Source organism: Akebia trifoliata, chromosome 9, assembly GCF_017979445.1.
Source record: "Akebia trifoliata isolate Shusen 1 chromosome 9, ASM1797944v1, whole genome shotgun sequence".
Taxonomy (NCBI): domain Eukaryota; kingdom Viridiplantae; phylum Streptophyta; class Magnoliopsida; order Ranunculales; family Lardizabalaceae; genus Akebia; species Akebia trifoliata.
The window spans coordinates 25,154,927-25,176,535 of record NC_141383.1 but is presented as its reverse complement, the minus strand read 5'-3'; the positions used below and the strand labels follow the sequence as shown (position 1 = coordinate 25,176,535).

At 37.4% G+C, this 21,609-nt stretch overlaps 2 protein-coding genes across 3 annotated transcripts; one reads left to right on the top strand and one right to left on the bottom strand.

Annotated features, from left to right (window-relative positions):
* The first annotated feature begins 7,204 nt into the window (after window positions 1–7,204).
* On the top strand, window positions 7,205–11,465 carry LOC147394973 (uncharacterized). The gene is made up of 4 exons (XM_086453343.1): window positions 7,205–7,391; window positions 7,832–8,280; window positions 10,297–10,897; window positions 11,010–11,465. The coding sequence occupies exons 1-4, from the start codon at window positions 7,224–7,226 to the stop codon at window positions 11,463–11,465; spliced, it is 1,674 nt and encodes a 557-aa protein (XP_086309469.1). The 5' UTR covers window positions 7,205–7,223.
* A 402-nt stretch (window positions 11,466–11,867) lies between these two features.
* LOC147394972 (protein IQ-DOMAIN 31-like) lies at window positions 11,868–20,044 on the bottom strand. Of its 2 annotated transcripts, none has more exons than XM_086453523.1 (8): window positions 19,929–20,044; window positions 19,717–19,756; window positions 18,902–19,043; window positions 17,318–17,599; window positions 14,587–14,790; window positions 13,864–13,944; window positions 12,668–13,709; window positions 11,868–12,314 (listed from the first exon to the last, which is right to left on the bottom strand). In XM_086453523.1, exons 3-8 carry the CDS (start codon window positions 18,989–18,991, stop codon window positions 12,283–12,285), a joined length of 1,731 nt encoding a protein of 576 aa, XP_086309649.1. In that variant the 5' UTR covers window positions 18,992–19,043; window positions 19,717–19,756; window positions 19,929–20,044; the 3' UTR covers window positions 11,868–12,282. The 2 variants fall into 2 exon arrangements, with proteins under 2 accessions (XP_086309649.1, XP_086309650.1); XM_086453524.1 differs by having other exon boundaries at window positions 18,902–19,038; window positions 19,929–20,030.
* Window positions 20,045–21,609: the final 1,565 nt, after the last annotated feature.

The window sequence follows — 21,609 nt, the reverse complement described above, 5'->3', positions numbered from 1 at the left end:
ACCTCCTCACCAAAAATCAGCTTATTCCAAAACTTCTAACCCTAGTTTATAAGTTGAAGAATCGTAGACCATCCAATTTTTGTAAATCACTTTTGATGGGATTAGAAGTTTCAGAATGGGCTGATTTTTTGTGAGGGTGATCTTTATGATGAGAAGATCACCCTCACAAAAAATCAGCCCATTCCAAAACTTCTAACCCTAGTTTATAAGTTGAAGAATCGTAGACCATCCAATTTTTGTAAATCACTTTTGATGGGATTAGAAGTTTCAGAATGGGCTGATTTTTTGTGAGGGTGATCTTTATGATGAGAAGATCACCCTCACAAAAAATCAGCCCATTCCAAAACTTCTAACCCATAGATTGAAAAAAAAAAAAATGTTTGGCTCACTTTAAGGCCTCCGAACACCACCCATGTATGTATCTTGTGATCTATTACAGAAATAATTTCATTTTTTTTTCATCTCAAGTGGTTAAACCATGGAGGAGATTTGTATAACAGGAGATACGCCAAGGAAGAAATGAAGATCGGTCCATCAAGTGTTTCTAAACTACAATTGAAATGGAAATTTTTTGCAGGGAAAGACATAAGTGCAACACCAGCAATACAAGCTGGAATGGAAATATTTACGCTGTTAGAAGTGTTGATGGGTCTCTAGTGTGGAAAAAAAAACGTAGGAGAGCCAACAGGGCTGAACGGAACGGGGTTTGTGTTTAACGTAAATGTGAGTGTGTCAAGAGCCACACCAACAGTTGTTGGTGATCTGCTTGTTATTGGTATTTATGGGCCTGCTGTTGTTATTGCGGTGGAACCAGTTACAGGGAAACTTGTTTGGTCGACTCGGTTAGACAGCCATGACTCATCTGTAGTTACTATGTCCGGAACCACTTACAATGGGTGAGTCAGAGTCTACTCAAGAACACCCATTTGATTTTGTTTTTTTCTACTCATCTCTATACTAGAAGTACTCCCCAAACGCCTGATTTTGATGTGTGATCGAAATGATTAAATTGTCCAATCAAATCTTTTACGATTTGATAACAAGAGGGTCTATTATTTGATAGCCTATCTAATTGGTTTTTGATCAATCATATATCAAGAGTTTGCATGTGCCTGTATCATTGTTAAGGTTAAGTGAGCAAAAGAGAAAAGGCAATAAAGATGGAGCGGTATCTTTAAAAGGGAGGATAGAATATAATGGACAATAAAATTGGAAGAGTATTCTTGAAAAGAAAGAAAAGAGGAAAGACAAAATAAAAGTATAAGTTATCATCAGGATTCATTGTGATATTAAATCCCAATCACTCTTTATGGCAGTTATAAAGAGAGTAGTGTTCACATTTCTTTTTCTTTTTTTAATCTGTATTTTTTCCTCGTTTCTTTCTTTGTTATTTTTCCAAAGCTTTCCCTTGCCATTTTAAGTCTTGTATCCTAACTTGGTGACTACGTTTAGCAATAACTCACTTAATTTGACAAATTATTTGTAGGGGTTTCTACGTCGCCACATCATCATTAGAAGAACTCGTAAGCATCGAGCAATGTTGCACTTTCCGTGGTAGTCTAGTAAAACTAGAAATTCGATCAGGTTCTATATTGTGGCAGACATTCACTGTCCCAAACAATGGTGGCAAAAGAGGTGAATACGCGGGGGAGCTATATGAGGAAGTAGTCCATCCATCGATGTTACTAGAAATCTTGTTTACGTTGCCACGAGAAATTTATACTCTGCTCCACGTCGTGTACTCCAATGCCAAGAGCAGGAGAATAATCAAACAGTTCCTACTCATCCAAACCAATGCATAGAACCTGATAATCATGAGAATTCAATCCTTGCCTTTGATATGGATCATGGGACGATCAGATGGTATCAACAACTAGGGGGATATGATGTATGGTTTTTTGCATGCAGAAATTTATCAACACCGAACTGCCCGACAGGACCGAACCCAGATGCAGACTTTGGAGAAGCGCCAATGATGTTGAGTGTAGTAGTTAATGGTACAAAGTGTGATATTGTGGCTGCAGTGCAGAAACGTGGATTTGCATGGACTTTAGACCATGATAATGGCAACATCATCTGGTCTATTGTAAGTTTGCAAACCTAATCGATCACTAATTATTTTAGTACTTATGGTATCATGCAATTGATTCATCCACTTAGTACAATTTTTTTTGTCACTACTGAGTATCTAGTTATTTGATGAGAAATACATATAACCATCAACTTTGCGGAAACTAGTTAATTTACCTTGAAATTTTTCATGAAAAACTCTTTTCGAACTAACTAATTGTTGTGTAAATGTCTTGTATACTATTGCGCTACACAGAGCTACGGGAGTGAATGGGCCAGTGTCAATGAAAAAGGAAATCATGTAATATTTTCTGAAGGGATTTTCTGTTTTTGTGAGTTTTGCATGTTTTGATAACTCTACGTTATATAAATAAAGATCTCTAAAGCTGTAAAACTAATGAAAAAATAGTGATTGTTCTTGTCCTGTTTCGTGGACGTAAGCACACTGTCGAACCACGTAAATCCGTGTGTTTTGTACGATTGTGTTATCTTTGCTAGTTTGATTTTTTTCACACTTACTTAAGAAAATTGTCTAATGCACATCTTTGTGGTTATTAAAAACATGAATGGATGCCACAAGCACTTGTAGAACACAAAAATGTTTAAAACGAAAAGGTAGAGCAGGGTATGTCTAAATTGTCTTAAGACCCTCTTGGGATGCAAATTAGAAAGTAGAAAGTACTGGAAGAGAGTAGTTTTAGGAGAAAGTAACTTTTAAAAAATAGAAAATAGACATTTTTTTACTTTTTAAAAAACTATTTTTTCTTCTTTTTAAAATTAATCTGAACAAACTTTTTAGTTTTTCAACTATCAAGATAAAATTAAAAATAAAAAATTAAGTATACTCTCTAAATATAATTATTTCATAATTTTGTAAAAAGAAACACATGATCATCTATTTGAAGTACACAAGAAGGCTTTACCAATACAGATTTTCCAATGATTTATATTTTAGAGAATCTGTGAAGGAAGCTGGAAGGCTTTTCCAATACAGATTTTCTAGTGATTTATATTTTAGAGAATCTGTGCAGGAAGCTGGACCAGGAGGCATCACAGGAGGAGGGACGTGGGGAGTGGCCACTGATGGATTGAGAGTATACACTAACATCGCCAACAGGGGCGGCTTGACCTTTACACTTAAACCCTCCAACAAAAATACTACTACTTGTGCATGGGTAGCATTAGATGCCTCCACTGGAAGAATCTTGTGGTCGACTGCCAACCCACTGAACGCCTCATCTAATGGCACCGTTACCGTTGCTAATGGTGTCCTCTTTGCTGGCTCTGTCGATCCTCGAGGTGCCATATTCGCAATGGACACCAAAAGTGGGAAGATATTGTGGTCATATGATACGGGTGCCACCATATATGGTGGTGTGTCGGTGAGTGATGGGTGCATTTATCTTGGAAATGGTTATACGGTGGGTATCGGATGGCTTTCACCTTCTTTCACTGGTGGAACCTCACTTTTCGCATTCTGTATTTCTCATTAATTAGGAATAAACAAATTGAACAATAAAGGGATTGTATTTGTTGAATCTTTTGTTCAGTTCTATCTTTGTTATTTGATTTTCACAAATAAAACAATTATATTTGTATGATTTTCAAAATGCACGGAGATCACACAAGTTGACTTATTCGATCATATTTAGTGTAAACCCACATTCCTTTGCTTAGAAAAATGACCTAGCAGAGTGGGATTGACGGGGAAACTCTAGCTAATAAGCTTAGTCCTTTCTGTGAACCATAGTCACAAAATTCATCAAATATTTTCAAAATATTGGTAAAATTCTCCGAATAAGGGATTAGTCAATTATCAAATCAACTATTCACATTCAAAATTTTGTTTCTTCACTATTCAAATGTCAAGAACAAAATAGGTATTTTAGGAAGGTTAGAAATGATGAGTAATTGCTAAAAGACCTCAAAAAATAATAATAATAATAATCTATATTTTTTATTTTTTTTCCATAACTCTCATCAATTTATCCAAATCAACCTTACCGAGCCAATACAGAATGCAAACTTTATTACTGTAGTATGAATCTGACTTCTTTGTACGTTAGCTATAATGAATTTTACTTTGGCTCTTGGATGTTCTAAGAGTTATAATGCATCCAAGTCAAAGTCACACATGTAAGGACCCACAAGGTGTATCTTACAATTTAATGTGAAAACTGCCAAATCTTACAATATAGCCCGTAATACATGAGATATCAAAGCAAGATAGCTTGTTAAGACACACGACCCTCCTTCCTTTTTTTTCCTCTTCTTATGTCACTGTGGTTTCAGTTTCTCAATCTGGTTAATATTTTACCCATAAATCTTATAATATGGCCCATCATTCATGATGAATCCCATCCAAAGAAATAAATCGAGACTTGTCATTTTCTTGTGTCCTAAAGTCTCAATCACAATGTCAACTTAAAGACATCATGCATATTAAAATTTAATAAACTATTTGGGTCAGAGTATGGTAACTAGAGAATTTTTTTGTTCAGACTTCTTCGCCACAGTGCTCACAGGCTCTCCACTGAGTGTTAAGTCAAGCCTACGAGGATAGTTTTGTAAATTGGGGATGCCATTCAAAACGAGCGGTTGTGTAAATGTCTTGTATTCTTTCGATGATACGTTGAGTTGCGGGTGTGCAGGTGGTGATGGGCCCTGTTGCCCCCTTCCCAGGTGCTCAGGGCAGAACCCCCTAACCAAATTTTTAAGGTTACTAAATAAATAATTATGTAATATTTTCTTAAGGATTTTTTTATTTTTGGGGAGATAGAAATGTTTTACCAACTCTCAATTTTATATGTAAAGATCAATAGGACTGTAAAACTTGAAAAAAAAAACAAAAAAAATAGTAATTGTTCTTGATTTGATCGGTGGACGTAGGCACAATGCAGAATTAGAAAGGACGGTCATTGAGCTCTTAAATTTAAAATGATATTAGTGAGAATCTTTTGTCACTCTAAAAGAGAATATTGGCCAGTCATTGTTTGTTGTGATGAACTCTATATTTGAATAGAAGGAAATCAAGAATATCGGTACCAACGTTAGTATTTAGCCCCCGCTGACCAAAAATCCTGACTCCACCCCTTACGTAAGTCATGTATGCAAAACCGCATGTATTTATTACGACTCTAAAAAAAACAAAAAGAGAGAACTAGTCATGCCTTTGATTGTTGAGTCATTTTTTCAAATGTACTTTAGTTGTTAATTAAGCGTTCTTATCTGGGAATAATGTCACGCTCAAGTTTGTCTTGGCGTCAGGTACTCCTAAATATGTTAAGAGTGATTTTTGAACTTTGGATTTATTAGTCTTCTGGTGAGACAAGGCTTTCTTATTGCTGTTGCAATGCAGGTTTTCTAAAAATCTTTTTTATGTTCTCAAATAAAACTTTTATTTTGACATCAAATTTTACTTGTGGCCCACTAATCTTCCAATCCAAATAATACACTCAGAACATAGATGGTCAATTTTTATTTTCTTCTTTGACAATTGCACCTCTATTTCTTCTTTTTTCTTTTAGAAGATAAAGTCAAAACTCTCATTTCTTCATCTTAAACTTCATTCTTCTCCAGCAATGAGTTGGTTGAATTTCCCTATCTTTCACTAGAGTTTTCTTTTTTTTTTTTTTGATAAGTAGCATTGTATTCATGAGGAAGCCAAGTCAGTCGAGATGATCAACTTGGTGAGGCCTTACAAGGTAGAATTACTCACGCATAGAGCAACAAATCCCATCCCATCTATACAAAAAGTCCTCAAAATACAATCCCCTAAACTCCTTAAAAACTTTGGACCAACAAAAGATAAGACCCAAGACAAACATAATCGTATCTGAACAGTCTTTTTGTTTCCCCTCGAAGGTACGCCTGTTTCTTTCAAGCCACACCCCCCAACAAATCGCAAAGGGTGTAATACTCCACAACGTCCTCTTTGGACTGTTAAACGAGTAACCAATTGAAGACCAACCAATGAAGACGTCATTGACTGATTTTGGCAAGCAAGTTGAAACCCCATATAACTTGAAGAAGTAAATCCAAATGTCATGTGAGAACTTACAGTGGATTAGAAGATGGTCCGATGATTCTCCATTTTCCATACATAACACACAACAACTTGCCCCATACCATCCACGCCGCATTAGAAAGTCCATTGTTTGAATCCTTCCTAAAACCGCCGTCCAAGTAAAAAATGCGACTTTGCTTGGCACTTTTGGACCCCAAATAGAAACAAAAGATGGTCCGATGATTCACTAGAGTTTTCTTATAGGATTCTGGAACAAAAGACAATATAAAAAATCTTATTTAATTTGGGTATGACGTATAATATTATAGCTGCAATAATCTGACTTGTCAGGTGGCACATACTCAATCAACTCCCTGTGACAAGTTTGAGAACCATAGATCTATACGCCTTGGGATATACTATTGCACTTCCCCATATAAAATGTATCCCGAGGGAGTCGTATCTCGAGGTGTACAGATCTACAGTTCCAGCCGAACCTGTCTACCTCAAGGAGTCAATTGAGTATGTCACCTGACAAGTCATATTATCAAGACTCATAATTTTTTTAATTGGGAAGTGGATCCTCTATAAGACACGGTTTCTATAGCACCTTCATGTACTCTTGTAGTACAGATACATCGGTTGAAAGAGCGTCACATCATCCATACACTTAGATCCCACGCTTAAAATATTGAGTATTTAATTGCCGTTCATTTTCAAAGACATGGATCTGGAGGGAAAAAAATTTGATCTTGATTTTGATTTTTAAATCATGATCTCAGGAGGCTAAGATGTTAATTTTTTTCCAAGATAGCTTTCTCTCATCCGTTGGATCTGTGCTACAAGGTGCTACAGGAACCATGTGCTATAGAGGATCCGTTTCCAATTAATTGGTGTCACAACTAAGAATTCAATGCAGAAATAGAATTTCTTTATTCTCAAGCTTATCCCAAGAATTCTTCAAATAATACCTCTTGGTAGTCAAATAATCCAAGAACCCACATGCATTATATATGCTTCTTTTGTGGGGATCTGGATAACATGTGACTTCACCATATATATATATGTAATACAATGGAATCCTTTCTTTAATAATAATTATAAATATCAAATATTTATGTAAAGAATAAAGAAAGGTTTATCATATATGGTGCACAAATTCTCAAGAGACATCCTTACTTCCCCCAGTTTTAGAAGGATTTCACCTTCAATGGCACCTTTTAAGAGCTACAACAACCATGACCTTCTTCTTCTCTTTCTATTTGTTCTCTGGGCACTATGTCTACTAAATATCAAAGCTAGTGCAGATTCAAATGTAAGTCCTATTGATTTTGTCATTTGCAATTGTTGTGCGGGATGTCTTGTAGTTTTGTTTGGGTTTGTGTTCAAGAGGCAATAACAAAGGGGACCTTTTTCCAAAGCTAAGGGCTTCATCACTAGGCTCATGTAGTGGTTCTAAGGCAATGTTCCCTAGACGATTATTTTCGGGATATATATGTATAAAGTTGTTGAGGGTTTTCTTTTTCGGGGAAGGGAGAATCGTTTTCTTCGTTCTCGTTTTGCTAGAGATCACTATGGATATAATTTTGAATAATATAGTGTGATTAGATTTTGATTTGATCTGTAGATGTTGGCACACTATCGAATCACGTAAATTAATTCTTGTTTGTGTGCGATTTTTGTTTTTTAGATCAATTTCCTGGTCTATCTTATGGTCTATATCTGAAATAATTTAAATTTTATTTTCGTCTCAAGTGGTTAAACCATGGAGGAGATTTGTGGAACAGGAGATATGCCAAGAAAGAAATGAAGATCAGCCCATCAAGTGTTTCTAAACTACAATTGAAGTGGAAATTCTTTGCAGGGAAAGATATAAGTGCAACACCGGCTATATTTGATGGGACCATTTATTTTCCAAGCTGGAATGGAAATATTTACGCTGTTAGAAGTGTTGATGGGTCTCTATTGTGGAAAAAGAGCGTAGGAGAGCTAACAGGGCTAAACGGAACGGGGTTTGTGACTAACGTAAATGTGAGTGTATCTAGAGCCACACCAACAGTTGTTGGTGATCTGCTTGTTATTGGCATTTATGGGCCAGCTGTTGTTTTTGCTGCGGAACGAGTTACAGGGAAACTCGTGTGGTTGACTCGGTTAGACAGCCATGACTTATCTGTTGTCACCATGTCCGGAACCGCTTACAATGGGTGAGTCATAGTCAACTCAGTATATATATATATATAATTAACATCCTTTATTAATGTAAACTATAATAGTCCTTAGTCTTTGACTTTGATATATTGTGATCCAAATGACAATTTTTTCCGCAAGAGTGCTGATTTTTTGACTCAACCTGACATGGAACTCAAAAACTCACCAACGTGGCATAGCCAAAGAATCGTAGATTCTGTCCCTTGGGATACACATCCGACTTTCCATCTGTAGTTGTGTCTCCCGAGCGAAAGAATCTATGATTCTTTACGCATGACACGTCGATGAGTTTTTGAGTCCGGCTGTCAGGTTGAGTTCAAAAATCATTAGTCTTTCCATAAAATAAGATGTCAATGAGTTGGATCAAATCCAAAGTTTAATCTATCATATGATCAGATGATTACTAGATCAATCATGCATTGATTGATAGGGACTCAATAAAATAATGTACAATATTATAAATTAATAGAAAGGTTTTATACATGGATCGCAATCTTTCAACTCATTGAAAACAAGCTTATTTATTCATAAACAAACCCAATAGCTTACTTTTGCATTTATACGGTCAGGATTGTATGTGAACGCATAAGATCATTTTTGTAAACCTAGGGATCCCCATTATATAAAGATATATGTATGGGTTGGGATTGGGGGACAATTATTTGTTACAATATTTTTCAGAATGTTTAAATGCCATCCATCTTACAGTGTACAAGATCCAATTGCATTCAATGATGTTGTAAAAAACATTGAAAATATCATATAGTTTTTTTTTTGTTTTTTACAAGAGTTTCATTCTCGTAGGCCTGACTAGGAGGGGTGATGCAACTGACCTCTCAGATCACCAAAACTTCTAACCGATATAGGATAACACACGTAGGGCAAATAGTAGAGTGCCGAACATTTTCCATATATATATATATATTGTAGATTCGTTCCGACCATGACGAATTGGTGCGAAGCAAACAAGTTTATCGTAGAGTTCATATTGGATTCGTGGAAAACAACAAACCTCATACTAATTGATTTCCAAAACTAATAATTTTAATTCAAATTTTCATCATAGACGAATTAAATAGTAAAGATTCAACACTTTTACCAAAAATATAAAAAATAAAAAATTTCAATACTTTTTAAGGAGTTAAGTATTCCTCTCCATAATTCATACATGAGTGCTAATAATATGACGCAGTTTTGGCACACACCCTTGATGCTAACTAATGTGTTTGCCCACAGCCCAACAAATGATTGACATGTGGTGTAAATGACATCAGCAGTAGAGAAAGCTTCTCCCTCTTTCCCACTGCCCACATATTTATTTTTTTAAAGTTCAAATCTTGGAAAAGGTCATTAGGCCTACATTGATTATCACATTTACAGTCCAACAACACAGCCGTCTAGATTTCATGAAAATATTCATATTCAAAAAATATGTATGAACTGAGGCTGCCCAATCAATCTTGCTTTTTTCCCCCAATAACCTGTTTTTCCCTCTCGAAGTTGTCACAGTTGTGTCGCTGTGCACTTTGGAGTTGTGGGCCAGTTCTCAGCAGAAACCATGATTAGGTTGCGATACCTCACTGGCCCTGGGTGCCGCACAGAGACCATAGCTAGGCTGCTACATGCGGTCCGGTTGTTCCCTCCCTTGCAGGTACTAACTGATATATATATATATATATTAAAAAGATATTATTTTTCAAGTTTAGTCCAAGGTGTTGAAAATGGACGTCCAGAGAGCACCAAATTTATAGTTGATATAATTTTGTCCTCTACAACTCCATTGCTTCGGATCATGTTTTTAAATGTCACAAAGTGATCAGATCTGAAAGTTTTTCTTTTTTTCACTAAGGGCAGGAGAGAGAAAAGGGCGTTAGTCAAAAACTGAATCATATTATCAAAATTCTTCGTATATCTCCCCAGTACTACAAACCGTCCTTTTCACATAATTCATATTCGCTTTGTTTGGCAATACCTCACTTAGATTGATATTTATTTATTATTTTTATTTGTAGCGGTTTCTACGTTGGTACATCTTCATTGGAAGAAGACCTAAGCATCGACAAATGCTGCACCTTTCGCGGTAGCCTAGTAAAACTCGACATTCGATCAGGCTCCATCCTATGGCAGACATTCACTGTCCCAGACAATGGAGGCAAAAGAGGAGAATACGCAGGAGGAGCTATATGGGGAAGTAGTCCTTCCATTGATGTCACCAGAAACCTAGTTTACGTTGCTACGGGGAATTTATACTCTGCTCCAAGTCGTATACTTGAATGCCAAGAGAAAGAGAATAATCAAATGGTTCCTACTCATCAAGACCAATGTATCGAACCTGATAATCATGAGAATTCAATCCTGGCCTTTGATATGGATCATGGGACAATCAGATGGTATCGACAGCTAGGAGGATATGATGTATGGTTTTTTGCATGCTACAATTTATCGACCCCAAACTGCCCACCTGGTCCGAACCCAGATGCGGACTTTGGAGAAGCACCAATGATGTTGAGTATCGTCGTTAATGGGACAAAGCGTGATATTGTGGCTGCAGTGCAGAAAAGTGGATATGCATGGGCTTTGGATCGTGACAATGGTGACACCATCTGGTCCACTGTAAGTTGGCAATGGCAAAACATGTGTCTTTCACTATCGATTATATAGAGATTCATTTTACATCCATTCATTCCAACATAAATGTTCTCATATATTTTGCTTGATGGTGCAGGAAGCTGGGCCAGGCGGCGCTGTAGGAGGAGGGACATGGGGATCGGCCACCGATGGATTGAGGGTATACACCAACATCGCCAACAACAACCGCTTGACCTTTACACTTACACCCTCCAACAAAAACACCACTGCAGGTGCATGGGTAGCCTTGGATGCCTGCACCGGATCAGTCTTGTGGTCGACTGCAAACCCACGGAACACCACATCCAATGGCCCTGTTACTGTGGCCAATGGTGTCCTCTTCGCTGGCTCTGTCGATGCTCGAGGTGCCATATACGCGATAGACGCCAAGAGTGGTAACATATTGTGGTCTTACGACACAGGTGCCACCGTGTATGGTGGCATGTCTGTGAGCAATGGGTGCATCTATCTTGGAAACGGGTATAACGTCAGCCTTGGAGCGCTTCTATCCTTCACTGGTGGAACATCTCTCTTCGCATTTTGCATCTCATGAGCCAAACGTATTTATTGAATCTGCTGTTCACTTTATCTTTGTTTGGGTCATAAATAAAAGATTATAATTGAATGATTTTCAAACCCAGTATCTTGATAATTGTTATTATTTTTCTATTATAAGTTGGAGCAGTAGTTGCTCAGTTACAAAACTTATGAGATAATCTAAGGCTCTATTGCAACTAAAAAGATGGAAATTACGAGGAACCGATACTGATTAAAAAAGGTGAATGTGGCAATCACTTAAGACCCCAAAACCGCAATGACTATCCACATCAAATTTTACTGCAAAGATGACTGTTGGGTGTTTCCTAATAGTAGGATGCCTTCCAACTCGACCCCACAAATCTGAATATCAAACTAGGTACGTATAACAAGCTTAAATGATCGAACACAACATGCATGACAACAAAAACCAAACACCAAAGCTAAAAGTTATTAATCAGATCCATGGTCAACAAAGCTTAATACAACACTGTTTTCACACATGTTTAAAGGTTATCACATTAGCAATTCGTTTAAAAAAGAAAAGGAAATATAAAAAATGCAATAAACAACAAACGACAAGACATACACTAAAGCCTACAGGTCTATACATGCACTCAAAACACCCAATATGGGGAAGACAAGGAGAAGCCCCCGAAGCAAACCACACAGTTATTTATCAAACCCAATTTCAGCTTTTACAACACAAGTTTACATCATTAGGAACAAAAGACAAAAAACTAGAGAATAGTAGCCACTTTTTTACCTCCTTCAAGATAACTTCTCGAAACCCTTGTCTCTTTCTTTCTTTTTTGTGTTCTATTTTTGCAAGATCATCTCCGCCATTCTGCTTGAACAACCTTCTCTGAGAAACCAGCACCAGACAATGTAGAATAAGTCAGAAATTAAGAGTTGTTCCAAGACTTCAGAGACAATAAACTACTGTTGATTATCAATTAACAGTTAGTAGTTATTGCCATAAAATGAAATGGGTTGCATAGAGTATATATAAATCTATAACTACATTACACGACGGGGTTCTTTGCTAAGTTTCTAGACACAGCACTCTAAAATATCTCCAAGTTTTTCAGGATGAACAGAACTCATAAAAATGAGTATCAGAACTAGGAACTGTTTCAATTTTCTTGGTAGTAAAAAAAACCAGATAGGCAACCAAAAAATTAACAAGCCACAAAAAGAAGGTTTGAGCATCCTTACCACTACCATCTCTAGAAGACAATAGAGATTTGTCGTTCTTAACCCCTTTCCCACTTGGTTGAACCAGTCTTTTTGCCCGTGGCGAAAGTGAGCTCAAATTTCCATTAACGGAGGATGGAAGAGAATGCCTCCTTGTGAAACCATTTTTTTCAGTCCCACTCCCATCTTGGCCAAACCTTGGGGATCCTTGTGCACGCAGCTTCGCCTTTGCAGATTCAGTTGCCGCCATGTAGCTGGGCAATGTTGGACTGTTCTGCAATCCATTTTCCGGATTCTCCTGCTTTGCAGAGAAAGAAGCTCTTCTCTTGCTGCTTTTCTGGTTCTCATGGCCAGTTTGATCTTCCTTAGATATTGACTCCTCATTTGCTACAGTGATATTTTTATCTTTTTCAATGCTCTCCAAAGTTGGTGACTCAATCAGAGGCCGGTCATTATTCGAAACATCAACCGATTTATCTGCTGTCACGGCCAATGATTTAGGATTAGTTTCAACATCGGGCTCTTGAGTTGGCATGGTGATATCTTTATTCATCTTTTCGGCGGACTCACAAATGCCTTGGTCCACAGTGTCGGGAGCTGAAGAGCTAGACGCCTTTTTCAGACTACGCTTTGGCTTCTCGATCTCAACCTCTTGTTGATCAGGATTCTCTCCTGTGGAGCTGGAAACCTTTCTCAAATTTCGCTTAACCTTTTCAAGCTCATTTTGTGCATTCTCCTGTACTGGATCTGCTGGATGACTCAAAGTCTTCCTCGGGTTCCGTTTAGTTTTTTCAGTTTCGGTTGTGGAATGTGTCAAACCATTATCAACGTATGCAGGAGGGGCCTTCCGGAAAGTACGCTTTGACCGAGTTGGTTCGGTTTCAGTACTTCGGAAACGAGCCTGCCCTGTCTGTGATTTTGGATCAATAACCTTCTTTGGTCGAGGGAGTGGTTCCCAGAAACGGGAGAATGTCCAGCGTTCAAGCCAATTCCAGGCTGAATCGGGTTCCTCTATACCATACTGGAGGCGGAGAGGCATCGCAACAGGTGAAGATCTAAGAAGCTAAAAGGTAATAAAACAAGCTTAGTTGTATGCCCAATCAGAAACCATAGAAAAAGAAGTGGGAAAAGAGAGATCAACAGAGAAAGTGGAAAAGAAATTTAGTAATATTCCTTTGGATAACCCTATCTGAAGCTATAGATGAGATGGAACTCACCTTAGTAACAAAAGAGTTTGCTGAGAGTTTCTCTGCCCGAGTAAATCTATGTACTTCAAAAGAAAACGAACGCCTGCCATCCTGGAAAACAAAGCAATATTAACAAGCTAGATAGAAGTGAGGCAAGCAACGACCAGAACCATTTTACCAAAGAAATTATGTACTCGGCAAGAAAGACACTCAAAATACACATCAAGAAGGAAAAGATATGGAAAAAGAAAGAGATCTGATATTGGCATCCCAACTTTTACTTATTACACCCCAATTACAAATAGAGGAAATAAGTGAATGGTTGATAATAAGTAAGATTTGAGATGCCAATAGAATTTCTCTATTTTTTTGCTAGATTTCTATATTTTGGGTTTAGGATTTTATATGTGCCTAATCATAATTGTAAACAACTACTGAAATTGTTTGAATGTGTTTTTTTTTTTTTTTTCTATAATTTGAGCCAAACCATTGCAATGTTTGAAGAGTGTGCCTTAATCTTTAATTGTAGTGTGATAAGTAATTTTAAGAAATGGGTGTAATGAGTAAACCTTGGGGTGCCAATATCCGCTCAAACAAAATATTAAAAACAAAAAAAGGAAGACACTGAAAGTCAAAGCCCCACTAAAGGAAAACTACAACAACTCAACATTTAGAAATGATCATAATGGATAAGGGCAAACAAACTATGGTTCAAAACCAAACTACTAAAGGGATGGCCATTCAAGAAATTACCGAAGGCTTTTTGAGACCACACTTATTGTGCACTTCAAGACCAGCATCAGAAAGTCGGACTCTTCGACCACGAACTAGAGCCTGCAACTTTACAATTCCCTGCATACAGCGTAAAGTAGCAACAGCTTGTCTCCTCACCAGGTGCCCACGAACAAGTGCCTGCAGCCTGATAATGCCTCTAAGGGCCCGAAATGCCCTGCGAGCCTTTATAAACATTATGCATTCATTATTATGCAGTTATAACATTTATTAAAATGTGTATCTATAGCAAAACCAAAAACAAAAAATCCACAAATTGGACAAAGGAAAAAAAGAGCATTATGCATAGCCCACAGAATATCATCTTATAGTGTCGGTGAAAACAACTAATATTAACTCATAGTCCACAGTAGTTAACATGATTTGTTTTGTTCAATTATTAGCCCAGAAAATCCCCCAATAGAATCCACCACCAAATAAGATATTTGCACCTAGAGCCACGTGTAAGGCACCGACAATGAGGATGGACCATTTCCGGCACAAGTAGTCCAAAATTAATAGTATTTAAAACTTTAATACACCTGATCATTTTAGAAAATAAATGAAATAATAAAAAAAAATATTGACAGAAAAATCACGTGGCTAACAAACAGCAGGCATGGAGAAAATCTATGTAACATCAACACAGCACCAACAAGGTTTTCCTCCCTGTCAATGTGTATCAAACACAAAACATGTTGATATCTTTGGACAGAAACTCAAGCATATTGCATTGGCATCCTTTATTTGAGCGATTTCTTGGGAAAATATGCTTTTAAAAGAGGGTTAATGTGTTCCATCCACAAACAATATTAAGTTGTTAAATACAACCAAAGTCGTGTGCCATACAACAAAGACTTGGCATTTTTATGGTTTTTGCAGTCAACATATGACTAGTAATATGTGTGCCAAAAGATCCAGACAGATCTCAACACATGCATCTATTAAAAAATTTGATTTCTAAAAGAAAGCCATATATTCCATTTTTTACACACTGTTAAGTTATTAAGCATGGCTAAAGTTATTTGATAGTTTCCCTACTACATATCTGCTTATATGTTTTAAACCATTGAACAATATATTTAAGTGGAAATATTTTCTTTTAATTTTTATGTATTCATATTCTTACTTTCATTTTAAAAATAAAAATTTGACTAAATATAAATTATAATGTTTAAACTCTTTTGAGCCTGCAACCTCATAAATGTTTGGCCAACCACTTGGACCTAACCACCAGAAGTCAGCCTGTTTGGTAATTTTAATCTGTTGGATTTTGGGATTTTTTTCACCATGAACTTCCATGTACAGGCACATCCTTGAGTTTCAAACCCACGCTGGAAAAATGCTCATGCAATGGCTAGAAATCTCTAATCAGGATAATGTTTGTATGCCCAGTAATGAGGATGGTGGTGCATATAAGAGTGTGGCCTAAGTAGCATTCTGGGACTATCATAAATGTTCATGTATTTATTTCAAAGGCTAGCACAAGACACCTTGCATCTCTGTCGTGTTTTTAATAGCTACGGTGTGAGGCAAGGGGTTGTTAATATATTTTTTTTAAATGATAAATAATTACATATATACATAAAAAGAACGAGAAATCTGATCTGCATATATATACAGATGTAAATTCTGAAAACTATAAACTTCATATTCCAAATTTTGACATTGAAAATCCAAACTAAAAAACTCATCAAAATCAAAACAAAACTAGACCACATCTATAGTTTCATACTTCCAGGTTTTAATCCCTCCAATAAAAGGTAACAGTTGAGTGTAATGACCACTGCAAGCAGTAAGAAACAACACCACTTTAAGACAAGAAGAAGAACCATAGTAGGTTCAGCATGGAGAAAAATAGAAATAGGAAAGAAACAGAAAAAACAGTGGAAAAAGAGCCAGAGATTGCCAAAAGTTGCAAATCAAAAAGACATGTAAACGCTAGGTCCAAAAAAAGATGTAATATGGTTAGTTAAGGACCTTTAATCTTTTATGTAAATTAAAGGGTATAACTGGAAAAACTTTGTAAGGACTACTATGCAATGATACTACAAAATAGAAGAAGGAAAAAATAGAGGGGGGAGGGGGGGACACAACACAGTCCCATAGTCAAAGGATGCCAAAAAGGAATATACCTCCCCTAAGGAGTAATCTTTTTCAATGCCTCTCCTCTTCAAGTAAGACATAAGCTTTTGAGGGAAAATAGACTTTAACTAAAGCCTCAAAGCCAAGGTGCATTACCTTGAATGCCTTCGAAAACATAATTGGGTCACGAGTCATGTCCTTATCACTTATCAACTTTAATTAAATATAAGGCGTGCCCTTATCATCTTTAAGGTATTTGATAGTTGTAAGGCATCAAGAAAACTATTGTTTTACTTCTCATATAATTCATTCCCTACTTTGAGTTTAAAACAAAGCCTCATATCTAAAATATCATATTGCATTACATATAATGTGTCTAAATTTTGGGCTTCTAGAAGGCACTATGTTAGACACCCTGTTTCTCTATCTGACACCAACATAAATTTTTTTTGTCATTGTTACATAGAAGACAACAGAAAACAGCTATTTATCAGTTAAAATAACTGCAAAAATCGAAACAGGTATTTATCAGTTAAAATAACTGCAAACAGCGTTGAAAACTTAAAATAGCAGAATACTCAATAAAATCCTTCATAATGAAGTGACACTCTAAGAAAGAAAATTTTACCAAATAACCCCTAAAAGCAGCTTGGGCCTTTGTAGCAGCTTGTTCAAGCTTGCTTATCTCTACATCATCCGGTGCACTTGATCCTATGGTTCCTTGTTTATCTGCATCTTGATTTCCTGAGAGTACAACCACCTCATCACGTGGAACCTCTTCCAACACCGAGTTCCCACCATTTCTATCAGCAGTACCAGGTGTCGGTTCTGAAATGGAGGGATGATCCACGGGAAAATCAGCAGTCGGTTCCTTAGCAGCAATCCATGTTTCTTTCTCATTTGTAGTTCTCTTCACAACAGAATTGAAATACAATTTAGTACTTCAAATAATAATACTTGTTAGGTCAGGTTCAGCAGCCAACATTTGGGGCCAAAATTTGTCCTATATGGGTTAAAAGTTTCAATTTAGGCTGATTTTTTGTGAAGATGATCTCTACTATGGTGAGGAGATCATCCTCACAAAAATCAGCCCATTCTAATACTTCTAACCCTATCAAAATTGGTTTACAAATTAATGGTAAAAATCGATGGCCCACAATTCTTCAACTTTGTAAACCACTTTTGATGAGGTTAGAAGTTTCAGAATGGGCTGATTTTTTGTGAGGATGGTCTCCTCGCCATAGAGATCATCCTCACAAAAAATCAACCCATTCTAATACTTCTAACCCCCATCAAAATTGGTTTACAAATTAATGGTAAAAATCGACAGCTCACAATTCTTCAACTTTGCAAACCACTTTTGATGGGGTTAGAAGTTTCAGAATGGGCTGATTTTTTGTGAGAATGATCTCCTCACCATAGAGATCATCCTTACAAAAAATCAGCCCATTCCTAAACATTTAACCCGTATATTACAAATTTTGGCTCCCGACATTGGCTGCCGAACGAGACTCATACTTGTAATATAACAAAGAGTAGGATAACATCATATTGAATGCATAAGCTAGGTTCAACCATACTGCAGAAATAGAAACAATTATCCAGAAAAAAAAAAAAACAGAGTATTTGTTTGTTATATACTTGACAATGACAAGTGGTCCTTAACATCCTTACAAAAATTCATTTAACCCATTCCTGAACATTTTTTTTTTTTTTTGATAAATACAAATGATATAAATGAAGAACAGAAAAGGGGAGGCTGAGATAGCCCCCTAACAACAAGAGAGAAAAACAACAAGAAAACAAAAACCGCAAGCAAAAAGAAAAAACACACCTAGCGTGGACCTACGCGTCACAAACAGTATTCCAATTAAATACAAAGTCTTGGAACGACAGTCCCTCAACATTTAACCCATATATTACAAATTTTGGCTCCTGACATTGGCTGCCGAATGAGACTCATACTTGTAATATAACAAAGAGTAGGATAACATCATATTGAATGCATAAGCTTGGTTCAACAATACTGCAGAAATAGACACTATTATCCAGAAAAAAAAAAAAAAAAGAGTACTTGACAATGACAAGTGGTCCTTAACATCAGGGAAATCCTGTCACTACCCTCCAATTCACAATCTGGGGAGATTAGTGGTAGTTTTAGCTATGATGATAACATAGATTCAATGGAAATACTGGTTCAATTATGGCTTACCGAAGTATATCTTCCTTTAGACGAATTAGATCTGGATGCTTTCTTCCCAAAAAGTATGGTCTTGATCCATTTTCCTGGAGATTTCCCCATTGTGGGATTGCCAAGATCAAGAACCACTGAATCCGGGATTTCAAGCCCTGTGCTGTTTCGTACACAAGAAAGCCAAATTAATGACGTGAAATGATCATGAAATCAAGCTGCACTCAACACAACATCCAAATTTATAACCCCCCCCCCAAAAAAAAAAAAAAAATAGAGTCCCCCATTAGTGTAATTTATTAAAAAAATGAACCCAAAACAAATCACATAAAAAAAAAGTCCACCACCAGTTTGTCGAATCCATTCCACTGAAGTCCCCCGTTAGTGTAATTTATAATAATAATAAAAAAAATAAAAAACAAAAGAACCCAAAACAAATCAAATAAAAGTACCAGTGTGTGTGACACACACAGATCATCCTAAATCTGAAAAAAGACGGACCAACCAAACAGAAACCCTAACATTAACAAGGCCTTATTCAACACAAACCCAATAACCAAATTTACTTACAAAAACCTAAATCTGAATCCAAAACAAAACTCAAACCCACGAAAATAAGGGAAGAAAAAATACGATCTGCACAGACAACGACGCCATGAACTAGACATAGATCACAGTACTTAATTGAACGAAAAAATTAACTAGAAACGAAACGCTAGAAATCCGTCATCAACTGCTCAAGATGCAACACAAACCCACTACAGAAAGCAAATATAGGAGAAAAACATGGATGAATCGAAGAAGATAATCATAAAGCTTATAGATCTGAAACTTACCAGATAAATGTAGTCCTCTGAAACCCTAAATCTGCAATTCCTAAACTCCAAATACCAGAAAAAAAAAAAACAACACAAAATTTCAGTAAAGTTCAGAGATCTGAACAAATAACATATATTAAACAAAATGCAGAAAAACAAAAAGAAATTAAACCACTGAGAGAGAAATTAGGGTTTCGGCTTGAAATCTAAACGAAACAATGCAAATGTACCTCGAGTGATCGCTCCATTATTTCTTCTCTCTTCTCTGCTCGATCTCACTCACTATTGATCTGAGCAAGAAACCTCGAAATAGAGGAAAAACTATCAAAAAAGGACAAAAAAGGAAATTTGAAAAAACTTTAAGAGTGATTCAGACAATACCCTCCACATTTTAGTCAATATGTAGGATACCCTCTTATGTTTTCAAATTTATGAGATACCCCTTGGCTTCTGTCTCGTTTAAGGATATATTGAAATGACTTAAATACCCCCCTCTTAATTTTTAAGTAAAAATCCCTTAATTTTCCTTTCCAAACAAAGTCATCTTAAGACTTAAGGGTATGTTTGATTGCACATGGAAAATAGGGTGGAAAATCAATTTCCATGGAAAATGATATTTTTCAAGTGTTTGATTGCACATGGAAATGGAATTCATTTTCCACCCCATTCAAAAAGTCCACTAAATCATGGATTTCACTTTCCCACCCATATGGGTGGGAAAATGAAATCCACCCATATTTTCCATCACCAATTCTTCCCTACCACCACCACCACCACCACTACCACCACCACCACCACCACAATCACCACCACTACCACCACCACCACCACCACCACTACCACCACCACCACCATCACCATCACCATTATACTAACCTCGTCATCGTCGTCATCGCCGTCATCACCATCGTCGTCGCCATCGGCTCCGTCTCCGACCACCTACTATCTTTCTTCTTCTCATTCTTCTCCATCCCTCACCTCATCCGCCACCACTACCACCACGTTCTCCCTCCCATCTTCCTCACTTACCTCCGTCGCCTCCGTCACCGTCGTCGCCGCCACCATCGCCGTCGTCGCCACCACCGTCGTCGTGGCTGCCACCGCCGCCGTTGCCGTCATGGCCGCCACCACTGTACTCGTCGCCATCGTGGCCGCCACCGTCGCCGTCGTCATGGCCGCCACCGTCGCCGCCACCTTCGTCGCCACATCCTCCCCCCTCCCTCTTCCTCGTCATCTTCTTCTTCCTCTCCCCTCCTATCATCTTCTTCCTCCTTCTCCTCTTTTTCTTTTTTCTTATATTTTTCCATGATTTTATCCATGCGAAATCAAACAATGGAATTTGATTTTCCAACCCTACCTATTTTCCACAACTAATTTTCCATGGATTTCAAATTCCATGGAAAGTGACTTTCCATGCAATCAAACATAAGGGTATATTGATTGCACATGGAAAATAAGGTGGAAAATCAATTTCCATGGAAAATGACATTTTTCAAGTGTTTGATTGCACATGGAAATGGAATTCATTTTCCACCCCATTCAAAAAGTCCACTAAATCATGGATTTCACTTTCCCACCCATATGGGTGGGAAAATGAAATCCACCCATGTTTTCCATCATCAATTATTCTCTACCATCACCACTACCACCACCACCACCACCACCACCATTACACTAACCTTGCCGTCATCGTCATCGCCGTTGTCACCATCGCCGTCGGTTCCGTCTCCGACCACCTTCTCTTTCTCTCTTCTTATTTTTCTTCTTCTCCATCCCTCACCTCCTCCGCCACCATCACCACCACCACCACCAAGTTCTCCCCCCATTTTCCTCACTTACCTTCATCGTCGCCGCCGCCACCGTCGTCGTCGTCACCGTCGCCACCGTCGTCGCCGCCACCGCCTCCACCAT